Consider the following 22,132-nt stretch of genomic DNA (forward strand, 5'->3'; position numbering starts at 1 on the left):
TGTGGCCCTGCTTTTTGTGTCTTTCTCCAGAAGGTAAGAAGTTACATGATACATCTCTCCTGGGTCAGGTAGCCGACCCTGGCACCGGGGCTGCCCGGGGGGCCACACACTTGGTGGTCCTGTGGCCTCTCTGGGCCGCTGGGCGCAGTCCCCGAGGCAGGCCTACCCAGGCCCCGTTGGGCAGGGCTGAGGGAGTGCTGTGGAGGAAGGCCCTAGACGGAGGGAGCAGCTGTGGCAGCCAGCGGGCGGCGCCCGGCGGGACAGTCCGAGGAGGCAGGCCTCTGACGAGGAAGTCTGTGAGGAGGCCTAAGCCTACAGCGTCGAGGCTCAGGGACAAGCCCTTGGAGGGTAGCGGCTCCGCGGGTGAGCGCGAAGGCAGAATCCTCGGGAGCCAGATGCCGTGGAGACACCTCAGAGGCTCGGCGGGCCCGGAGCTGCGTTCCGGCGCGATTCTCAGTGAGGGGGTGGTTCAGGGGAGGCCGACTGAGGAGGGCGAGGATCAGCCCCGAGAGGCTCGGTGAGAAAGGCTAAGGACGGCGAGGGATAGGACTTGGTTCTGTGGGCGGGCAGACCCTGAGGAATCCCAGGGCTCTGAGAAGATCAGGCAGTGAGGACTGGGGCCTGAGGGCGCACAGTGCGCCCGGACCCTGGGGAGCGGGGATGGGACACACCGGCGTGCCGAGTGCAGCCGAGCCCACAGAGGAAAGCCCAAGGGCGGGCAGCTAGCCCAGCGCGCGCCAACCGCTGCGGCGCCACGGAAAGGCCCGCCCACCCGCCGCCACGCCCGATTCTCATTGGCGACTCTTAACTCTCCGTGGATTGGCTACCTCTGGATCCAATTAGCCGGGCTTGAACCGTACTTCCGGTGAGAGAGGTCGGACGCCGGAGAAAGCCGAAGAGAGCGCTTCCGCGCGCTTCCCAAAGTCGCGGCAGCTCTTTGGGACAGTGGGGACAGTGGTGCGCGCCCGGAGGCTGTGGGGGGCGGGGGAGGATACGTAAGGAGGAAGGACGGGAGTGTCGGGACAGAGTGGGAGGGACGGAGCGTTGGTGAACCGCAAGGAGTGGGCCCTTTGGGGAGTGGAGAAATTGAATAAAACTGGGCGGGCCTTAAATAAGCAAATTAAGAGGCTAGGATTTGGTGGGCGAGGCCTAGAGGGGCGTGACCTTTGGGGCGGTGTCTCGGCGGAGCGTTGAGCTGCTTTGAGTGGGCGAGGGCATCATGGGGCGGAGCCTGACGTGGAAATGTTAGCCCGCTCCCTTCTGCAGCGTAGCATGAGACATCGCACTCTAGCCTCCGTCCCGGCCCTGTGGGCCTCCATCCCCTGTCCACGCTCTGAGCTGCGCCTGGACCTGGTTCTGGCTTCTGGACAGTCATTCCGGTAAGTGACCCTGGCTCCTGGCTCCTCGGCACAGCAGATCCTGGGGTGCATTGGGGGTGATGAAGAAACTTCAGAGTACAAAAGAGGAGACTGAGGCACGGGTGGTGACCCTGTTACATGCTTTATAAAGTGGAGGTGAGGTAATAAGCCTGCGCAGTGTTGTTGCGAGGATTACATGATATAACTGATGTAAAAGAAAGCACTTTTACTTTGCAATTTGTAAGTCAGTTTTGTATATGGAGCAGTTATAAGATGGGAGGGCCCCAAAGGGTGCAGGAAGGGAAACTGAGTACTAGGGCTGCCCTGTGCCTGGGGGTCAGGTGGAGGGAGCAAAGCCCTGCGCACTGGAGTGGCGTGCTGGCCGACCAGGTATGGACACTGACCCAGACTGAGGAGCATCTTTACTGCACTGTGTACCGAGGGGATAAGGGCCGGGTTGGCAGGCCCACACTGGAAGAGCTAAAGGCCGTGCGACAGTACTTCCGGCTGGATGTCAGCCTTGCTCAGCTGTATCACCATTGGAGTTCTGTGGACCCCCACTTTCAAGAGGTGGCTCAGAAATTCCAAGGTGAGTACAGAGCCTGAGGCAGGGGTTGGGGTGCTTGTGATTTGGTTAAGTTACTCAGTTTCACCATCTGTAAAATGGGGATTATAGCCACTTCATAGGATTTTATGAGGATTAAAGAAGCTAAGACATGTAAAGTGCTTAGAATAGTGCCTGACACATAGTAATTATTATTACTGTTATTATTGTCCTGCTGACCACCATAGTGGAGTGACAAGGATATTGAGCCAAATCCGGGCTTTGTGATCTGGGGCTGGTGACATCATTCCTTCTGTAAATGTTTACAGAGCATCAGCTATGCGACTGGGGATACCACAGTGAACAAAACAGAAACAAATCCCCACCCTCATAGTGCTTACATTGTGGCTTCTTCATCTGTGGAATGGGATGATAACCCAGACCTCACAAGATGCTATGAGGAATGAGAGCTCTGGTGTTGCTTTCTCTAACAGTGCTGTCCCTCATTCCCCTGGGATACCCCAGAGCCTTGGTACCTAGAATCTGAGGGTGAGAAGAGGCCACTCCCAATAACAGGTGATTTCTGGTCCCTCTGCCTTTCTGGTCCCCAGGTGTGCGACTCCTGCAACAGGATCCCATCGAGTGTCTCTTCTCCTTCATCTGTTCCTCCAACAACAACATTGCCCGCATCACTGGCATGGTGGAGCGGCTCTGCCAGACCTTCGGACCTCGGCTCCTCCAGCTTGATGAGGTCACCTACCATGGCTTCCCCAGCTTGCAGGCCCTGGCTGGTGAGTAGGTGGGTCCTTGCCTCCAGGCCTTCCAGCAGCTCTCAAGGTCTGTTCAGTTTTCCCCTGGTGCCCTTCTCCCATCTCAAAGCTTCCTGCCTTTCTAAATACTGCCCTCATCCAGAATACTGCCCTGCCTGGTCTGATCAGCCCCAGTTACACCTCATCTTCCTTATCTGTCCCTGAAATGTCAGCACCTCAGTAGTCTGGACCTTTTGCCCCATGGGTTCAATGGCTCATCAGAAGACATCTGTATACAGTGTACAGTAATTTGGACTTAAGAGCACGCATTCTAGAGACAGCCTGCCTGGGTCAGAATCTCAACTCTGGCACGTGACTTCTACGTATATGACCTTGAGCCATTATTTAGCCTCTGTGTGCCTCAGTTTTTTAATCCATTGAATGGGATAAGAATAGCACCTACTGGGCTTCCCTGGTGGTGCAGTGGTTGAGAGTCCGCCTGCCGATGCAGGGGACACGGGTTCGTGCCCCGGTCCGGGAAGATCCCACATGCCACAGAGCGGCTGGGCCCGTGAGCCATGGCCGCTGAGCCTGTGCGTCCGGAGCCTGTGCTCTACAACGGGAGAGGCCGCAACAGTGAGAGGCCCACGTACCGCAAAAAAAAGAATAGCACCTACCTATCAGAGTTGTCATGAGGGTTGAGTAAAGGAATACACATACTGCACCTAGCACAGTGTTTGGCTTATGGGATGTAAACAGAAAATTCAACTTGTTATCTCTGCAATGAATCCAACAATTCTGCAACCAGAAACGCATATGTTCTTCACGGCAGCCCTGTGAGGCAAGTATTTTACAGAGGCAAGTATATCAGTTGGCAGTTGTGAGAACCAAGCTAGAGAAAGTGCTTGGTGACTGCATAGCAAGGAGACAGCCCCCTCTGGAGAAAACAGAATGTTTTAGGTGCTTAGAAACCCAATCTTGGGTCTTAGCTCCCAGCTTAGTAGTCATAAGACCTCAAGAAATTCATTCACCTCTCCAAGCTTCTCTTAACTTGTTTGTGGAATGGGAATAACAGTCTCTATCCAGAAGGGTTTGAGGGATGAATAAAGCAATCATGAGGTAGGTAGTGCAATGGGTTAAGAGCACAGGCTTGGTGTCCCAGACCTCAGTGCAAGGTCCCATCTCTACCATGTCCTTTCTTGAGCAAGTTACTTAACCTCTTCTAGGCCTTCATTTTCTCCATCCATAAAGTGGGAAGAACAATAATGTTGTCATCAGGGTCCTTGAGAAAAGTAAGCATGATAATGTACCTAAAGCACTTTGCCCATGCATGATACCCGGGACTTGAAAATAGAAGCTGTTGCTGTTATCATGACTTTTATTTTAGATCATGAATGTGAACGCCCTTTGGAAAGGTTAAGGAACTTAACTGGGGAGTTCCTCCAGGGCAGCAAGTCCTTCTCAGTCCCTTCTGCAGTGCACAGCACATAGTCAGTGCTCAGAGAACATTTGTGGAGGGGCAGAACCCAGGCCTTAACCCTTTCCTTTGTACATGCAAGTGTCCTGGGGTCTCCCAGAGGGTGGCAAGGTAGGAGAGGGGTGCTTAGGGAAAGCATTCCCGTGGGGTGCAGGGCTCACACACTAGCCTGATGACAGGAAGGATGTGATAATGCCTGACCCCTGATCCCCTCCCCACCACCCCACAGGGCCACAGGTGGAGGCTCAGCTCAGGAAGCTGGGCCTGGGGTATCGTGCCCGCTATGTGAGTGCCAGTGCCCGAGCCATCCTGGAAGAACGGGGTGGACTTCCCTGGCTGCAGCAGCTGCGCAAGGCACCCTACGAGGAGGCTCATAAGGCCCTCTGCACCCTGCCTGGGGTAGGCACCAAGGTAAGGCCCCAGGGGGGTAGGAGCTGCCCTCACCACCCATGCAGAGAGTAGCGGAGGAGGAGAGAAGGCAGGCCTGAGAGTTGGGTGCTTGGATGCGGGCTTCTCTTCTGGAGGCAGAGTGGGAAGGAGAAAGGATACCAGCAGATGTTTTATTAGAGAAATGTAGAATGCAGAAAGGGTATAAAAGACATTGCTCTTTGAATGCGTTTTTAGAAAAACCATTTGTTTAGGTACATATATACACTGCTATATGCAGAAATTTCCAGAAGGAATCACAGGGAACTTAATAGTGGTTACCTTTGGGAAGACAAATGAAAAGATGTTTCCACTTTTCATTTTGTTCTTCTCGTAAAATTATATGCACTTATAGAACTTCTTGTTAAATATCAACAGCGTTAGCTATCAGAAAGATGATTGGGAATTTGGCATTTATTGTTTTCTTTTTTATATTTCTCTGTACTTTAAAAATGAACTTTTGCTTAAAGAACTCTTTTTAATGGGCTCTGAACTCCAGCCTAACCCTAATTAAATCTGGGTTCTGCGTCTGCCTAGCTGTGTAACTTTGGCCAAGTCATTTCACCTTTCAGAACCTCAGTTTTCTTGTCTGTGAAACAAGACAAGGGGCTTCCCTGGTGGCGCAGTGGTTAAGAATCTGCCTGCCAATACAGGAGACACAGGTTCGAGCCCTGGTCCGGGAGGATCCGACATGCTATGGAGCAACTAAGCCCGCGGGCCACAGCTGCTGAGCCTGCGCTCTGGAGCCCGTGAGTCACAACTGCTGAGCCCACGTGCCACAATTACTGAAGCCCGTGCACCTAGAGCCCGTGCTCCACAACAAGAGAAGCCACAACAATAAGCCTGCGCGCCACAACGAGGAGGGGCCCCCACTCACCGCAACTAGAGAAAAGCCCGCGTGAAGCAACGAAGACCCAATGCAGCCAAAAATAAATTAAATAAATAAATAAATTTATAAAAAAATAGAGAACCTGACACACATAAGATGTTCACCCAGTAGCACTCTCATCACAGCTGTTTTATATATATATATATATATATATATATATATATATATATATATATATATTTTTTTTTTTTTTTTTTTTTTTTTTTTTTGCGGTACATGGGCCTCTCACTGTTGTGGCCTCTCCCGCTGCGGAGCACAGACTCCGGACGTGCAGGCTCAGCGGCCATGGCTCACGGGCCCAGCCGCTCCGCGGCATGTGGGATCTTCCCAGACCGGGGCACAAACCCGTGTCCCCTGCGTCGGCAGGCGGACTCTCAACCACTGCGCCACCAGGGAAGCCCTATATTTTTTTTAAAAGAATTTCTTAATACCAGGAGCTATTTCTTTTTTAAAATTAATTAATTAATTTATTTATTTTTGGCTGCATTGGGTCTTCGTTGCTGCACGCAGGATTTCTCTAGTTGCTGCGAGCAGGGGCTTCTCTTCATTGCAATACGCGGGCTTCTCATTGCAGTGGCTTCTCTTGTTGCGGAGCACGGGCTGTAGGTGCATGGGCTCAGTAGTTGTGGCTCATGGGCTCTAGAGCGCAGGCTCAGTAGCTGTGGCGCACGGGCTTAGTTGCTCCGCGGCATGTGGGATCTTCCTGGACCAGGGCTGGAACCCATGTCCCTGCATTGGCATGCGGATTCTTAACCACTATGCCACCAGGGAAGTCCACACAGCTGTGTTTTAAATTATTAATAGAATGTACAATCATAGTAACCTCAGAGTGGAGAAGGAAGCAGCTGGCTTTGGGGCTAGAAGCAGGTTGCTGGCTGGACCCTGCCATTCCTCCTCTGTGGCTCACTCTGTGTCTGTCAAAGGTGGCCGACTGCATCTGCTTGATGGCCCTAGACAAGCCCCAGGCTGTGCCCGTGGATGTCCATGTGTGGCAGATCGCTCAATGTGACTACAGCTGGCACCCCACCACCAAGGGTCCGAGCCCCCAGGCCAACAAGGAACTGGGTAAGGAGAGAGTGGGATGTCGGGACTGGCAGTGAGCTGAGGTGGTGGAAACTTCCCACACCTCCCCGTACGCCCCACCCTTGTGGATAGGGAGCAGGAGGGCCAATCAATGTCGCCTCACCACTTCTGGTTTAGGAAGCTTTTTCCGGAGCCTGTGGGGACCTTATGCTGGCTGGGCCCAAGCAGTGAGTGTACCTAGCCTTCCCGTCCTTCTCCAGTCCAGACCCCATAGGACTTCGCCCCAAGCCCTGACCCACTTTCTTCTACCCCGCCACTGCCCCAGGTGACCCTAAAGGACTCTCCACCCACCCCAGCCCTGACTCCAGTGGACTCTCCTTGCCTCAGCCCTGACCCCCATGAACCCTTCCGGCTCCCCACACGGCACCCCCAGTCTTGACCCCAGTGTACCCTCTCTCGACTCAGACTCCTCCCCCCGACCAGGTGCTGTTCAGTGCTGACCTGCGCCAACCCCACCGAGCTCAGGAGCCACCAGCAAAGCGCAGAAAGAGATGCCCAGGGCCGGAAGGCTAGGTGGGGGCGCTGGACGAAGGGATGCCCCAAATACCCCTCCCCACCATTCCCCCTTCTCACCCCCATCCAGTCTCATGTTGGAAAGGGGGCTCCTTGCAGCTACCTCAGGGCCCAGGCACCCTCAAATCAAGCAGTTTGCGTGACAGTGTGGGATGGGAGTTGTCTGGGGAGACAGAGCTACCTGTGGTTTTAACCTCTTCCCTTTATTATACGAAGGAACAATAAAATAGAAACATTTGTATGGAAAATGCAGTGGAGGGGCTGTAGGGAAAGGGGTGTGGAGCGGGTGGAGCAGGGTAACTCCCCAGTTCAGGGAGGGGGGGAGCAGGCTGCCCCCAACCCCTCCTACACAGGGGATCCAGGCCCCTAGAGCTGGGGGGCCAGTGTGGGAGACAGTTCTGGGCCCGGCTCCACGCAGCAGTCTCGACAGCAGCAGCTGGCCACCGGCCCTACACAGGGAGAGAAAGCAGAGTTGGCCACAGGAGGAGACCCTCTGTTCTAGTGTGGGTACCTCTCTGTGGACCACCCTTGCCCTTCCACAGAGCCCAGGGCCTCACCCCCAGCTGCTGGGGCCAGCAGCTCCCCGTGGCTCGCCGTCTGTCCCTGCCCCTCTTGGCTGGTGCCCAGCTGTAGCTTCCTCATGTGCCGCACCACAGCCGTGGCATTGAAGGCTTGCTGTGGAGAGAGGCAGAAGAAGGGACTTTGGAGAGAGCAGGACATCACGGGGCAGGGTCTGGCGGTGTAATTCTCGCAGCAGTTCTGTTAGTTTTATTCAGGCAATATTGGTTGATCGCCTAAAACTCCCTGAAACATCTACAAGGCTTTATTAAACTATATTCAGTCATATCATATAGTAATACACACACACATGTATAAAATGTATATATAGATAGACGTGTGTAACTTTTTATATATAATTAATTTATATTCACATAAGAGTAAACAATATAGCATTATGTGTCAGGCACTGTTCTAAGCACTTTACATAGTAGTTCATTTAATCTTCACGAATGTCTTTGAGGTGGGCACTATTACTGTCACCATTGTCAAAGGAGGAAACTGAGGCACAGAGAGGTTAACTAACTTGCCCAGGTGTGTGTGTATCATTCTCTATTCAACCTATCCAGTGAGATGTCCCTCAAATTTACCATGTCCCAAACCAAACTCATCCCCTAAAATAAGTTTCTGCCCCTGGGATCTCCATCTTAGTGACGGTACCGCCATCTACTTCATCCCCGACCAAAATCTTGGGCCAGCCCTGGACATCTCTTCTCTCCCTCAATATCCATTGTACCATCACTTCTTGTCAGTTCTGCCTCCCAAACGACTCCTGGACCAACCAGTGTTCTCTGTTCGCAGTGCCACTGCTCTGGTCCAAGCCCTCACCGTCTCCTGACTATGTCTCTGCCACAGCCCCCTAAAGGGTCTCCCAGCCTCCTCTGTGCCTTTCTGCATCTTGAGAGCCCTTTCTAATGGGCAAGTTCCAGCTGAAAATCCTTCTCAGCATCCCCAGGATCAAATCATTGCTCCACTGTGGCACTCAAGCCCCCGAGCAGCCTGGCCCCTGCCTGGGTCTGCAGCCTGGGCTCCTGGCCCACAGCTCCTCCAGTCCAGCCAGGCTTAGCGCTTACACTGCCCTGAATGGCTGCACTCTCACGTCTCCTGGCCCTTTGCACCCTGGTTCCGTCTGCCTCAGACATTATTCTGCTGTGCCCAGCTAATTCCTACTCGGCTATCACGTCTGACAGGTTTATGCCCCTTCCAGGATCTCGTAGCTTGGGTTCGATGTCTCCTTAAGAAGTATACACTGTTCTCCCTCTAGACTTGGAGGTCAGGGACCATCACTGGAATAGAGTAGGTGTCAGAGCATTGAATGAATGAATGAGGTTCTTCAGTAAGCACCCCTGAGCATTTACAGTGTGCCCCACAAGGTGCAAGCTGCTGTGTGAGCTGAGGGCTGGATGGGGCTGGGGAGGAGTCCTGGGGAGGCTGGGACCCAGGACTAAACGTGGGCTCACCTTCCACTTGCTCTTGGCAAAGTTCTTCTTGATCTGCTCGCTCACCGACTGGTGAATATTCTTATCTAGAGCTGTATCTCCTGCAATCCTAGAGCGGATGTGTGTGGAGGGTTGTCAGTGAAGGTTGAGGCAGGCCTGGGGGCCCCAGATCCCACCCCAGCCTGCAGCTTGTGGGAGCTCTCACCAGGGGTGCTGCAAGGCCTGTTCACAGGTGAACCTCTTCTCTGGATCCTTCTCCATCAAGTGCCGGATGAAGTCTTTGGCTGAATCCCCAAGACAAGAGCAAAGACAGCATGGTGGTGCCTGAGAACACCCCCAAGATAGAACCCACCCCTCAGGTCTGGCTGGCACCGAAGCCAGATCTGTCCATTCACCACCCCACCCGCACCCTTTTCTCTAAGACCCCAGGCCCACCCCAACCCTCCAGCTTTCTCCCTTAAGAATAACTTGTTCCTAGAGAAGATTGTGCTCAGTGTATTCACACTGATGTGTACATGACTGATAATGGCTTCACAGCTTTGCCTCCTAATCGGAGGCACAGGAAGACAGATAAAAACATGAATGGTGGTGTCTTAGGCATTAGGAAGTCAGTGGGGGGAGGTATTTTCTAAAATACTGTGTTTGAAGACCGAATGAATGAAAGCCTACAGTTTCTCAGGCCAGGAGCCAGGCAAAGAGAAGCACCCAGGGTGGGTGTCTGGTCTCGAAGACAGCTCTGTTAGTCTGGGGCTGGGGAATCTGGTGGAAGGAAGGCAGAGAGGAGACCCCTAAAGCAGATGAGGAAGGCACCGGAGGTAGGACCCAGGGGAAGAAAGCAAAGCCCCAAATACCAGAGTCAGAGATGTCGTCCCAATAAGGAGAGTCAAACTCGTACTCGGCCTTCAAAATCTGTTCAAAGAGTTTGGCATCGTTCTCGTCATAGAAGGGGGGATAACCACAGAGCCTGGGCAAGGAGAAACTCATTCTCATTTCCATTTTCATTGTACCCACTGGCTCCAGGATGGAGCTTTGGGGCAGTCTCAGGGAGCAGGCAGGACCCACAGGAAGGAGTTCCCCCTTTTACAAAGGGGGGAAATTTGGCCCTCTCTGCCTTGCTCACTCCTGTCCAGCTACCCTGGCTTTCTGTTCCTTAACATGCCGCCATCTGTCCTTCCTCAGGGCCTTTGCACTTGCTGTGCCCTCTGCCTAAACCATTCTCCCCCCACACCTCGAATGTCTGGCTCCCTCACTTCAGTCAGGATGCCACTCATGCCACCTCCTCAGAGAGGCTCCCTGACCTCCTATCTACAATAGCATCCATCCCCATCTCCCTCCCCTGCTTGATTTTTCTTCTTAATATTTCTTACCACCTGCCATTATTTTATAGATTTACTTATTTATTTTCTGTCTCCCTTACTAGCATGTCTGCTCCCTGAGGGCAGGCACCTTGTCTGTCTTATTCTCTGCTAAAGCCCCAGTGCTTGGCACAGTGCCAGAAACATAGTATCTGTTGAGTGAAGTAATATTAGTCATTAATTGGTAGATATAAATATGGATGGCAGGAAAGAAGAAATGGCAAGGAGGAGGAAGAGAGCAAAGTAGGGGAGAGAAGAACTCTGAAGCCACATCCCCAACGGCCAAGGCCCCCACTCACAGGATATAGGCGATGACCCCAATGGACCAGCAATCCACTGCCTTGCTGTAGGGCTTCTGGGCCAGCACTTCAGGGGCTGTGGAGGGAAGGGGACATGGTGGTGACAAATCTGCCCGGCAGCTTTGGGTTCCTCCCCCCGCCCACAGTCCCAGCCCACGGCCTTCCGCACCCACGTATCCTGGGGTCCCGCAGGCTGTGGAGAGCACGCTGCCGGGGTCTTCCATCTTGGAGAGGCCAAAGTCGGAGATCATGATCTTGGAGTCTTCATCCAGGCTGTAGTACAGCAGATTCTCTGGCTTGGAAGATGGGAGGTGGGGGAAGAGGAGTGGGAGATGGCCAGAGGCCAGCAGGACCTTCTGCCTCCCCAAGCACCCCAGCGAGCCCCCCAAAAGCCACTGTGGCATCACAGCTGCCATCTTGGTTGGAGGCACAAGAAACTCAATTAAGTTCGAAGTTCCAAAAGGACAAGGGCCTTGGGGATATGGAACGGACTTTCCTATAAACCTCAGGTGTGTACTGTGACACCCTAAAGAATTTTTGAGGAGCTCCTGTGCGCCAGATCCTGTCTTGTGCTTGATTTCAGTTTATCCTTACCACATCCCTGCTAGCCCACTCTGAATAATCGCACTTTACAGTGGGGGAAACTGATGCCTTGAGAGGCAAAGTGACTTGCCTGAGAATCTACAGTTAGGGAGGGGAGTGGCAGGGAGAGAATTCAGACCCAGATCTGTTTCACCCCAGCACTCTTCTAGAGCAGAATGAGATGTACTACAAAACGTGAACCCCATCGTTGTCTCTGAGGAGCAGGCTTTCAGGGGCTTCTGGCTTTCTTCTTTGTGTTTTGCTACCCCATTCAAGTTTTCTACAAAGGGCAAGTGGGACTTTTATTATCAGAAAAAGACATAAGATGCGACTGGGATAAAATAACAGCACAGTTCACCTTTGTGTCCATTTGTGTGTCAGAGATGGAATGGGGAGGAAGCAGTTTAGGGCTTACCGGGTCAATTCTGCAGATGGGAAAGCAGGGCTCAGCAAGGGGGTGAGAGGTACCCAAGGTCTCAGGAGTTTGCAGAGGCCCCACCCCTGGGTGCCCCAGCTCCCCACACACCCTCACACCCACCTTGAGGTCTCGGTGTACGATGCCCAGGTCGTGCAGGTACTTGACGGCATCCAGCACCTGGAAGATGAGGCGGCTGGCGTCCCGCTCTGTGTAAAAGCCTTTTTCCACAATTCGGTCAAACAGCTCCCCACCTGACACCCTGTAGCCAGGGACAGGGCAGTCTGGACAAGAGAACGGAAGGCAGAGAGGCCAGGGAGGGGGCAGCAGGGAGAGCTGTGAGGAAGGTGCAGAGGCAGGGCCACTCACAGCTGCATGATGAGATAGAGGTGTCCCCCACTTTCATAGATGTCATCCAGGGCTACAATGTTGGGGTGCTTGATCCTGAAAGGAGAAATGAGGTGGTTCAGAGGTGAGGACAGTTCAGCCACCTCCCCACCCTCATGGTGAAGAACCACCGCCTGCAAACCTGGGCAGGACGAGCCTGAGATCTGGGTCTCAGAGGGAAAAGCTGATCTACCATGATGTATCATAGTGTCATGGAAGGCAGGAGAGCCACAGGGGTTAACACTGGGCTCCGGCGTCAGACAGACCCGGGTCCTCATCCGCCTCTGCCACGTGCTGTTCGGGGGCAAGTCTTCTCACCTCACAGTGCTGATCAGTATATGATTTTAACACTTGTCTGGGTTTATAAAGTTGTCAGCCTCCCCCACCAGAACATCATCTCCACGAGACCAGCAGCTTTATCTTGCTCACCACCGTTGCTCCACACCTGGTGCAGAGTGGGTGCTCACTCATATTCACTGAATTGAGGGTAACCTCTCCGGGCTTCAGTTTCTTCATCTATAATATGAAGCCAGTGATAGTACTTCCCTCCAAGTGGTGGAGTGAGGATCATGTGAGGAAATGCAGGGAAGAATCGGCACAATGCCTGGCACACAGTAAACGCTCCAGAAATGAACCAATGATGGTAATTGAGTTTGATGGAAGATTTGGCTCTGCCACAAACTTGCTGTGTGACCTTGGGCAAGTCCTTTGTCCTCTCTGGGCCTCAGTCTCCCTGACCCAATAGTGGAAATAATTATTTCGTCCCTGCCCATGGTGGTTGGAAAGCTCTGGGGGGAGGCTGGAAGTGAAGATGCTATATGAGCTTTCCAGTGAGAACAGCAGGTTTCCCATCAGCATGAACAGTTTGGAGACCATTTGGTTGTTGAGTCAGGGCATCCGCAGATGGGCATTTTTCAACTTGCTGGGTGGTTTAATATGTGGCAGGAACTTGCGGTAGGTCTAGAGATAACGTCAGTTGAGATACATGGGTTTGAGACACGTTCAAGGACTGACCTTTAGATCTGATTGGACATTAAACCACTGTAAAGAAGCAGTGGCATCTCGGTCACATCTGTCATGTTAGCTGTTGTGCCAGGCACTTGAAATAAGGGACCTCTAATGCTCCCCAAATCCCTACCAAGTGGAGATTATTACTTCGTGTTACAAATGAGCAATTTGAGGCTCAGAGAGGTTAGATGATTTGCCCAAAGCAGAGATAGGAAGCGAATGGGAGGGGTCAAGGCAGGGTCAACCCAGGGCAGGGACAGGATGTGGCTCACATACTTGTGCAGGACAGCAATCTCATTCTGCATGCTGCCCTCCTTGCCCTCCAGAACCTTCTTGGCGATACATTTGATGGCCACCAGCTTCTGAGTCCTCTTATCTTCTGCCAGGATTACCTCCGAGAAGGCCCCTCTGCAGAGAGAGGGGATTCACGAGGTGGGGAACTCAGCTTCCCTCCAGCCTCTCCTCCATCCCCCTATGGGTTACGTGACCATCCCCAGACCAAGGAGATGGGATGAGCCTCCCTCCATCACTCATTCACCTCCCTGGTGCCAGAGGTGACCTGGCCAATCAGAGTAGTCTATCCCCTGGCCACAGTAATTGGGTCCTGTGATATAAGCCAGGTTACTGGCACTTTGAGAATGAGGTGCTCTTTCCTGCTAAGCTGGTAAGACGTAAGCTTGGAGCTAATGGTGGTCATCTTTGCCACCACTTGGGGAGAGCCTGCTTGAGAATGAAGCCAACACAAAGGAAATCAGAGCTGAGAAACCGTCAAAGACAATTTCCTGATAACATCATGTGAGCCCCTGCATCCCATGCCTGAAGTTTACTCCCTAGGCTTTTTTATTATGTGCATGACTCATTCACTCCTTTTTCTGCAAAAGCCAATTTGAGTCATGGCTTATTTAACACCCTTTAGAACCATGAAGAACCATCAGTATCACCTGGGAACTTTTCAGAAGTGTGGAATCTCAGGCCCCGCCCTAGACCTACTAAATCAGAATCTGCATTTTTAATTTTTATTTTATTTTTGGCTGTGTTGGATCTTTGTTGCTGCGCGCAGGCTTTCTCTAGTTGCGGCGAGCGGGGGCTACCCTTTGTTGCAGTGCGCAGGCTTCTCATTGTGGTGGCTTCTCTTGTTGAACACGGGCTCTAGGCACGCGGGCTTCAGTAGTTGTGGCTCACGGGCTCTAGAGTGTAGGCTCAGTAGTTGTGGTGCACAGGCTTAGTTGCTCCGCATCATGTGGGATCTTCCCGGACCAGGGCTCGAACCTGTGTCCCCTGCATTGGCAGGCGGATTCTTAACTACTGCGCCACTAGGGAAGCCCTAGAATCTGCATTTTAACAAGAGTGTCAGGTGATGTGTATCCTCACTGAAGTTTGAGAAGCAATGCTTTCTAACAGGCTCTTAGAAAGGAACACATTCATTTTCACTAAAGTTCACTGATTAAGGAGGGTTTACTAGAGTGTTCTTTCTAGGACGGTTTGCTTTCCCTGGGATAATAAGAAGCCATAAGTCAAAGAAAAGCATCTCTCGTGAAAGCTCAATCGTCAGAATAACTAGTGACTGTGATAGCCTCATTGCTGGTTTCCAGTCTTGTCCCTCTCCAGTTTCCCTTCTGTGCTGTGGCCAGAGTGACCATCCTGAATTGCAAATCTGCCACAAAGTCTTAAATGTCTTCCTGTGGCTCATGGGGTCAAGTCCAGCCTCCATAGCTTGGCTTTCAGGCCTTACATGACCTGTTCCTCTCTCTTCTCAGCCTCTTCTTCCACTCTTCCGCCAGCCTCTGATGAGAAGCTCCACTAGACTCTCTCTCCTTCCACACATAACATGCCTCTGAACCTTTGCTGATGCTGTTCCTTCTGCCTGGAATGCCTTCTCCCTCTCTGACAAGTACACTCCTACCCATCCTTTAGTCCCCGGCTCTAATACTCCCTTCTCCATAAAGTTCTTCTCCACACAGAAGCCACTGCTCTCTCTGGGCTCAACAAAGTCCTCATTCCCAAATTTAGCTAGAGCACAGCACACACCCTGTTGTCATTTTCCGTAGGTCTGTCTCCCTCACATGTTTGGGATCGACTTGGGAGATCAGGTTTGAGTTATTTCTGGATTCCCACCACTGAGAACAAAGCCACGCCCAGCTTCAGTTCCAAAACCTAGGCCAGAACCCCCAGTTCCTGGCAGCAAGTTTGAAAAACTGGCTCCTTCATTCCTCCTACTTTCTTCTCGTCACAGGAACCCAGAGCTGTGGCAAGAGCAGCCTCTGTTCCACCCACTGTCAGCCAGAAGTGAGAAGCCCAGGCCAGTCGGGCCATACAAGGCCACCATGGGGCCTGGGCAGTAGGAAACAGGAAGCAGTGATCAACTGGCTGGAGGAAGCACCACCCTGGACTCAGCCTCCCCAGCCAGTCAGGCCCAGGAGTGAGGACCTTCCCAACTGCCCCCCCACCCCCAGCTCAGGAACAGCTCTCCCTTTCCTCCTGCCCTGAGACTCACGTTCCCAGAACATCACGGAAGTCGTAAATGTCCCCAATGTCCTCCGCCTGCTTCCAGCTGGGGCCTTCCACTGCCCCCGGCATGGCCCACTGCCCCCTGGCCACAGCCAGGGCTCCTGGGAAAGGGAATGGAAGGAAAAGACTCAGCAGGGCCCAGGCTTCTTCGTGGGAACTTACTGGGGGCCCCATTCAGCCTGCGTTTATTCATTCCTTGATTCATTCATTTGACAAAATCATTCAACTTTCACTCATTCACAGGCCATTTGTTCATTCAGCAACATCCATGCATCATATCCTTATGCCTAGAGGAAAATCCTTCAGGGTGGCAGCAAAATTCTTTATTCAACAAAGTCACTCATTCATTCGTTTATTCAGCTCACCTCCCAGTTCCTCCCTCTCTAAATCCAAACACTCAGGGGGACACTGACCTCTGGGAGGACAGCAGAGAAGACCCCAGAGCAGCTTATAGAAATGCACAGCCCCGGAGGATCCCCCGTCCCCAGAACCAGCGATGTCCCAGCCCCACCCTGGGAATTGCTGGGGTGTCTCCTCTCCCTCCTCCTTCTCCCTGCCAGGCCTCTCGGAAATCAGTTTTCCGGCAGCCTGGGCTCCCAGCAATATCTCAGCCATGTTTTTAAATAGCTCCTTCTGCACTGTTACCACAGCAACAGCAGCCACAGCTGGAGCTCCCTGGACCTCCTGTTACCCCCCTCTCACTCCTGACTCCCCATCTGGGTCCCAGCAGCCTGAGAAATGGTCCCACCCAACCTGTCCCCTCCCGGCTTGATCTCACCCTGATCCAGCCTGTACTTTTCTGTTGAGACGTCTGTCTCAACCAGCAGTAGAGGGTGAGCATTCTCTCTCCATTCATCAGATGGAGAATGGGGAGACTGAGGTTGGCGATGGATAGGGTCTGGACCCAGAGTTGCCCAATGACCCTAGCTGGGGCCCCAGCTAAGCTTGCTGAAGGTAAAGGCCTTGGAGGGGGCTGCGGCCAGACTAGGACCCATCCAGAGAACACAGCCTCTCAATCCCATCCCAGGCCCACAGAAAGTGAGGCCAAAAGAGAGACCAGTGTACTGTGTGACCTCAGGAAGAGCACTTTTCTTCTCTGTTTTTTCTGTGGGAAAATGAGGGGAAGGTGCCCTGACTAGAGCCCCTGATGTGCGATCCCACTCTGGGTGGGACTTTGTTCCCAGGGGGGTCTGGCCACCTATCCCAGGGGCAGAAACTTCTAGGAAAGGAAACTTGATGGTAAGCTCTAGAGGCAGAATTTCAAAACCCACCTGGAGGCCTGGCAAATACAAACCTCACAGTTCCACACATATCCCTACACCCAGATACACCACACCAAGACCCACCCACACCCCTGAACCCAAACACCTGCCCCCAGATCCACACTCCATCTCCAGATGATGCTGTGGCATCTCATCATACATGTACACCCAGACATCAGCACACATGTCCACACACACTTCCTCAGACATCCTCACACAGACAATCCCCCACAGATCCCTCTCACACCCCAAAACACACATCCACGCACACCTGGACGAGATGACATGCAGACGGGACAGACACACACACACAGACCCCTCACCTGTATACCAGACATCCCAGATTCATTCACACCCTTCACCCTCCAGCTCCTATACACCCTAGAAGCTCTTAAACTCCAAATCCTCAAAACATCTAACTCCAAACATCCTCAGTACACAACTGTATACCCCCCAACTCTGACTTACTACCCTTTGAGCCAGATTCCAGCACACACAACACCTAGATACACAATGTGCAGCCCAAACACTGCTTCCCAGACATCCCCACCCATACGGATACACTTACACACCAACATGCTGCAACTTCATATCAGATCCACTTGCCTGTGCTATGACATTCGCATACCCCAACACGGCCCCCACACGTCTTTACCTCCTAATGCCCAGTCCTTCCACATTCAGGCCCAGCTGAAGGCAGACACACACACACACCCCTCCTCCTGAAGGCAGACACACACACACACACACCCCCCTCCTCCTGAAGGCAGACACACACACACACACACCCCTCCTCCTCCTTCCTCTTTTACCCACTCAGTAAAGGCACCTGCTGGGCCTGGGGTATAGGTGGGGGAGAAAGGCCCAGCCCTGCCCCTGTACAGTCCAGTACGCCCAGGCACCCCCTCCCATCTTTCGGGGATGGTGTCCAGCGGCTGAAAGGTCCCGCCGCCCGACAGCGCCCAGGGTCACGGGCGGGGCGGTTCCCGGGCTGTACCTGCGGCTGCCCAGCCGCGGGGCTGGCTGGGAGGCGCGAGTTGTCAGGCGCCGAGCTCCGTCCGCCGTCCGCCGCTGCTGCGCGCTTGGCCCGCCCGCCCGCTCTCGGGCTAGGGCTCGATTTGGACTGAGCTGGCTCCCTCCGCCCGCCCGCGGCTCTGATGTCAGAGGAGGAGGAGCCTGCGGCGGAGGGACTAGGGACTGGGAGGTGAGGATCCGCTCCCGGGCTAGGGAAGGGGCGCTGGGGGCGGGGGTACTTAGTTCAGGTTGGAGCCTCCCTTTGAGTCTTTCCATCTTTCGTCTCCCGACAGGGTCCCCGTTTCACAGAAGGAACAACTGAGGCACAGAGAGATGAAGGGTTCAGAATCAGCAGTTGGTCAGAAGCAGAGTCGAATTCGAACCCAGGTCTGTCTGATGGCGGAAGGTGGCCATTTTCACCCTGTCTCTTGGAGTTCCTTTCAGACCAGTTCCGTGAGCTCCCTTAAGGTTGGACTCTGTCCCTCCTCCCCTCCCCCCCCACCTCCGCCCCGGGGAATTAGGCCCTGGGAAGAGCTTAGGAAACTGATGGGGGTGGAGGGATGGGGCCGTAGGGAAAGGACAAAGCTAGAGTAGGAGGCAGTGAAGAGAATTGAGGCAACCGTAAGGTGGGGGCCGCATTTGACAGGCGGGAAAACTAAAGCCCGAGGTCCCCCTCTGAGGCAGAGCTGATGCTCTACTTCCCTACACCTGCCGGGCAGAACAGGAGGGTGCCCTGAGAGCCTGGGGCGGGGAGGGACGGGGGAGGAGGGAGAGTTAAATCAGGATCCTGGAGGAAGTCGGCCAAAGAGGACCGCGTGACTGGGCAGGCGCCAGTGACCGATGGCTCGGGGCCAGGTTGGGGAGGGAAAGCCCAAAAGTGCCCCGGGGAGGTAGGCAGGGGGCCAAGGGAACTGACTGACGTCCTCTTGCGCGAGGCCTTCTTTGGGAAGGTGGCCCGGGGTGTGTGTGTGGGGGCGGGGGGCGGGGCAGCAACTCCCAGGAAGTAGGGTTGGGGCTGGATGGACTGAAGCCAGCCAGAGGAGGCTGTTTGCCGAGGACCCCAACTACACCTCCATCATCACCCAGTGCTAGCCCTAACTCTTGAATTCGTGCATTTTCCAGGAAGATGGGGAAGGGACAATGCTTACCCCCAACTGAACTTAAACTGGCTTTTCCCTCTCTTATCCTCAGGACTGTGTCTGAGGGTGGTCAGTTATTATGCCCATTTTACAGTGAGAAAGGAAGATGGCAGAGGTTCCTAAAAAGGATTTTTTTTTTTTTTTTTTTGCGGTACGCGGGCGTCTCACTGTTGTGGCCTCTCCCGTTGCGGCGCACAGGCTCCGGACGCGCAGGCTCAGTGGCCATGGCTCACGGGCCCAGCCGCTCCGCTGCATGTGGGATCCTCCCGGACCGGGTCACGAACCCGTGTCCCCTGCATCGGCAGGCGGACTCTCAACCACTGCCCCACCACGGAAGCCCAAGGCTTTTTTTTTTTTATAAATTTATTTTATTTTATTTATTTATTTTTGGCTGCTTTGGGTCTTCGTTGCTGCACGCGGGCTTTATATAGTTATGGCGAGAGTAGGCGCACGGGCTTCAGTAGTTGTGGCTCGTGGGCTCCAGAGCGCAGGCTCAGTAGTTGTGGCGCACGGGCTTAGTTGCTCCATGGCATGTGGGATCTTCCCGGCCCAGGGCTCGAACCCATGTCTCCTGTATTGGCAGGTGGATTCTTAACCACTGTGCCACCAGGGAAATCCCCCTAGAAAGGCTTCTGAGACTAACTTATCTGAGTCACACTCTGCCTTTCTGAGTCTCAGTTTCTTCATTGGGAATATGGGAATATCGATGACTGACTCAGAATTCTCCTGAGAATTCTATGAGACTGATGTATGTGAAATGCCTTAAATACCATTGGAATTAAAAATTTGACAGCTAAAATTTACTTCTAGTGTAAACTGAGGCTCAGAGAAGGGACCTGGTTTGCCTGGGCATAGGGGGCTAAGGGGCAATTTCCCTCCCCTAAATCTCCTTGCCATTGGTTAGATTCTTTCACTTGTCAAGTAATAGAATCCCAATCTAAGCCAGCTTCACCGAAGAGGAACCTATGGCTCACAGTAGCTGAGGCAAGACTGAAAGAGGAACACCATGGATCAGGGTGTGAGACTGGAACTGGAGATACAGTACTTGGAGGATTTGCTTTCTCTCATCTCTCCTTGTCTCGATTTTTCTTTACACTTCGGCTTCCTTTCCTCTGCAGAGTGATCTCCTCTACCTGGCAGGAAGCATGGTGTGAGGCAGCCCCAACTTTCCAACTGAACCCAGCAAAAGAGGAGCTACACCCAGTTTCATGTATCAGTCTCAGGGAGGGACTCCGATGGGCTCTGCTGGAGAGACATGCCTATGCCTTTACCCCCAGAACTGTTGCCAGAGGAATAAGGTACTATACAGGGTAAGTGTACTGTCATGGGCAGCCACACCAAAGTCACAGGGGATGAAGATGGCTATCCTGCCCAAAGGAAATAGCAGTCCTGGGCAGGCACAACTAACAAATCCATCCCAGCCGTGCTTCCATCAGTCAGAAAAAAAACGGCGTTAATATGTCTTGGTACATATTCTTCCAGACTTTTTTTGATGTGTATACATATACACACTTACTCCTACAGCCCCCACTTCCAGTGAGCATATTTCAAGGTACTGAAGCAAAAAGTCAAGGAAAGTCAAATATATGAAAAAAAAAAAAGTAAAGGAAATAATCCTCTTCTCTCTTTTGTTATTAAAAAATGACAAAACAACTCAGACATCTCCATCAATTCTTTTATTATTATTTATTTATTTGGCTGCACCAGGGCTTAGTTGAAGCATGTGGGATCTTTAGTTGCAGCGTGCAGGATCTTTAGTTGCGGCATGCGAACTCTTAGTTACAGCATGTGGGATCTAGTTCCTTGACCAGGGATCAAACCTGGGCCCCCTGCATTGGGAGCTCAGAGTCTTAGCCACTGGACCACCAGGGAAGTCCCTCCATCAATTCTTGAATCCAACAGAAAATTAGCCATTAGATGAGTGAATGATCTTTTAAGATTAGAGAAAAATGGAAGGAATCACAAGGAAAAGATGGACAGGTTTCTTTACAAACATAAAAACATTCTTTTTTTTAATTGAAGTATAGTTGATTTACAATGTTGTGTTAATTTCGGCTGTACAGCAAAGTGATTCACCTATACATATATATATATATATGTATATGTATATGTATATATACACATTCTTTTTTTATATTCTTTTCCATTACAGTTTATCATAGGATACTAAATATAATTCTCTGTGCTATACAGTAGGACCTTGAGTTTATCCATTCCGTATATAATAGCTTACATCTGCTAACCCCAGCCTCCACCCCATCCCTCTCCCAACCCCCTCCCTGTTGGCAACCACAAATCTGTCCTCTATGTCTGTGAGTCTGTTTCTGCTTCGTAGATAGGTTCATTTCGTGTCATATTTTATCTTATTTATGTATTTATTTTTTGGCCATGCTGCTCGGCTTGCGGGATATTAGTTCCCCGACCAAGGATCGAACCTGAGCCATGGCAGTGAAAGTGCCAAGTCCTAACCACTGGACCACCAGGGTGTTCCTTGTGTCATATTTTAGATTCCACACGTAAGTGATACCATATGGTTATTTGTCTTTCTCTTTCTGACTTGGTTCACTTAGTATGATAATCTCTAGTTGCACCCATGTTGCTGCAAATGGCATTATTTCATTCCTTTTTATGGCTGAGTAGTATTCCATTGTATATAGGTACCCCATTTTCTTTATCCAGTCATCTGTAGAAGGACATTTAGGTTGTTTCCATGCCTTGGCTATTGTGAATAGTGCTGCAGTGAACATAGGGGTGCGTGTAGCTTTTTGGATTAGAGTTTTTTCTGGATATATGCTCAGGAGTGGGATTACTAGATTATATGGTAGCTCTATTTTTAATTTTCTGAAGAACCTCCATTCTGTTCTCCACAGTGGCTGCACCAACTTACATTCCCACCAACAGTGTAGGAGGGTTCCCTTTCCTCCACACCCTCTCCAGCATTTGTTATTTGTAGCGTTTTAATGATGGCCATTCTGACCAATGTGAGGTGGTGCCTCATTGTAGTTTTGATTTGTATTTCTCTAATAATGATGTTGAGCATCTTTTCATGTGCCTATTAGCCATTTGTATTTCTTCTTTGGAGAAATGTCTATTTAGGTCTTCTGCTCATTTTTCCATTGGGTTTTTG

At 52.1% G+C, this 22,132-nt stretch overlaps 2 protein-coding genes across 25 annotated transcripts; one reads left to right on the plus strand and one right to left on the minus strand.

The window, feature by feature from the left end:
* Window positions 1-875: 875 nt before the first annotated feature.
* OGG1 (8-oxoguanine DNA glycosylase) lies at window positions 876-21,276 on the plus strand. 20 transcript variants are annotated; one of them, XM_079932829.1, is made up of 8 exons: window positions 876-957; window positions 1,267-1,379; window positions 1,700-1,947; window positions 2,514-2,693; window positions 4,358-4,539; window positions 6,398-6,508; window positions 6,644-6,693; window positions 6,932-7,297. In XM_079932829.1, the coding sequence occupies exons 2-8, from the start codon at window positions 1,273-1,275 to the stop codon at window positions 7,230-7,232; spliced, it is 1,179 nt and encodes a 392-aa protein (XP_079788955.1). In that variant the 5' UTR covers window positions 876-957; window positions 1,267-1,272; the 3' UTR covers window positions 7,233-7,297. The 20 variants fall into 20 exon arrangements, 13 of the variants coding, with proteins under 13 accessions (XP_079788955.1, XP_079788958.1, XP_079788960.1 ...); XR_013829999.1 differs by lacking the exons at window positions 876-957; window positions 6,644-6,693; window positions 6,932-7,297 and adding exons at window positions 15,316-15,501; window positions 18,160-18,253; window positions 20,124-21,276 and having other exon boundaries at window positions 1,007-1,379; window positions 6,367-6,508; XR_013830000.1 differs by lacking the exons at window positions 876-957; window positions 6,644-6,693; window positions 6,932-7,297 and adding exons at window positions 18,160-18,253; window positions 20,124-21,276 and having other exon boundaries at window positions 1,007-1,379; window positions 6,367-6,508.
* CAMK1 (calcium/calmodulin dependent protein kinase I) lies at window positions 7,284-18,007 on the minus strand. Of its 5 annotated transcripts, none has more exons than XM_079932818.1 (11): window positions 17,850-18,007; window positions 15,577-15,691; window positions 13,359-13,490; window positions 12,057-12,131; window positions 11,811-11,949; window positions 10,691-10,986; window positions 9,888-10,000; window positions 9,242-9,320; window positions 9,058-9,145; window positions 7,597-7,714; window positions 7,284-7,488 (listed from the first exon to the last, which is right to left on the minus strand). In XM_079932818.1, the coding sequence occupies exons 2-11, from the start codon at window positions 15,657-15,659 to the stop codon at window positions 7,406-7,408; spliced, it is 1,206 nt and encodes a 401-aa protein (XP_079788944.1). In that variant the 5' UTR covers window positions 15,660-15,691; window positions 17,850-18,007; the 3' UTR covers window positions 7,284-7,405. The 5 variants fall into 5 exon arrangements, with proteins under 5 accessions (XP_079788944.1, XP_079788945.1, XP_079788943.1 ...); XM_079932819.1 differs by lacking the exon at window positions 17,850-18,007 and adding an exon at window positions 17,682-17,799; XM_079932817.1 differs by lacking the exon at window positions 17,850-18,007 and having other exon boundaries at window positions 10,691-10,766; window positions 10,860-10,986; window positions 15,577-15,885.
* Window positions 21,277-22,132: the final 856 nt, after the last annotated feature.

The sequence above is a fragment of the Stenella coeruleoalba genome (genome assembly GCF_951394435.1).
Source record: "Stenella coeruleoalba genome assembly, chromosome: 10".
Lineage (NCBI taxonomy): Eukaryota > Metazoa > Chordata > Mammalia > Artiodactyla > Delphinidae > Stenella > Stenella coeruleoalba.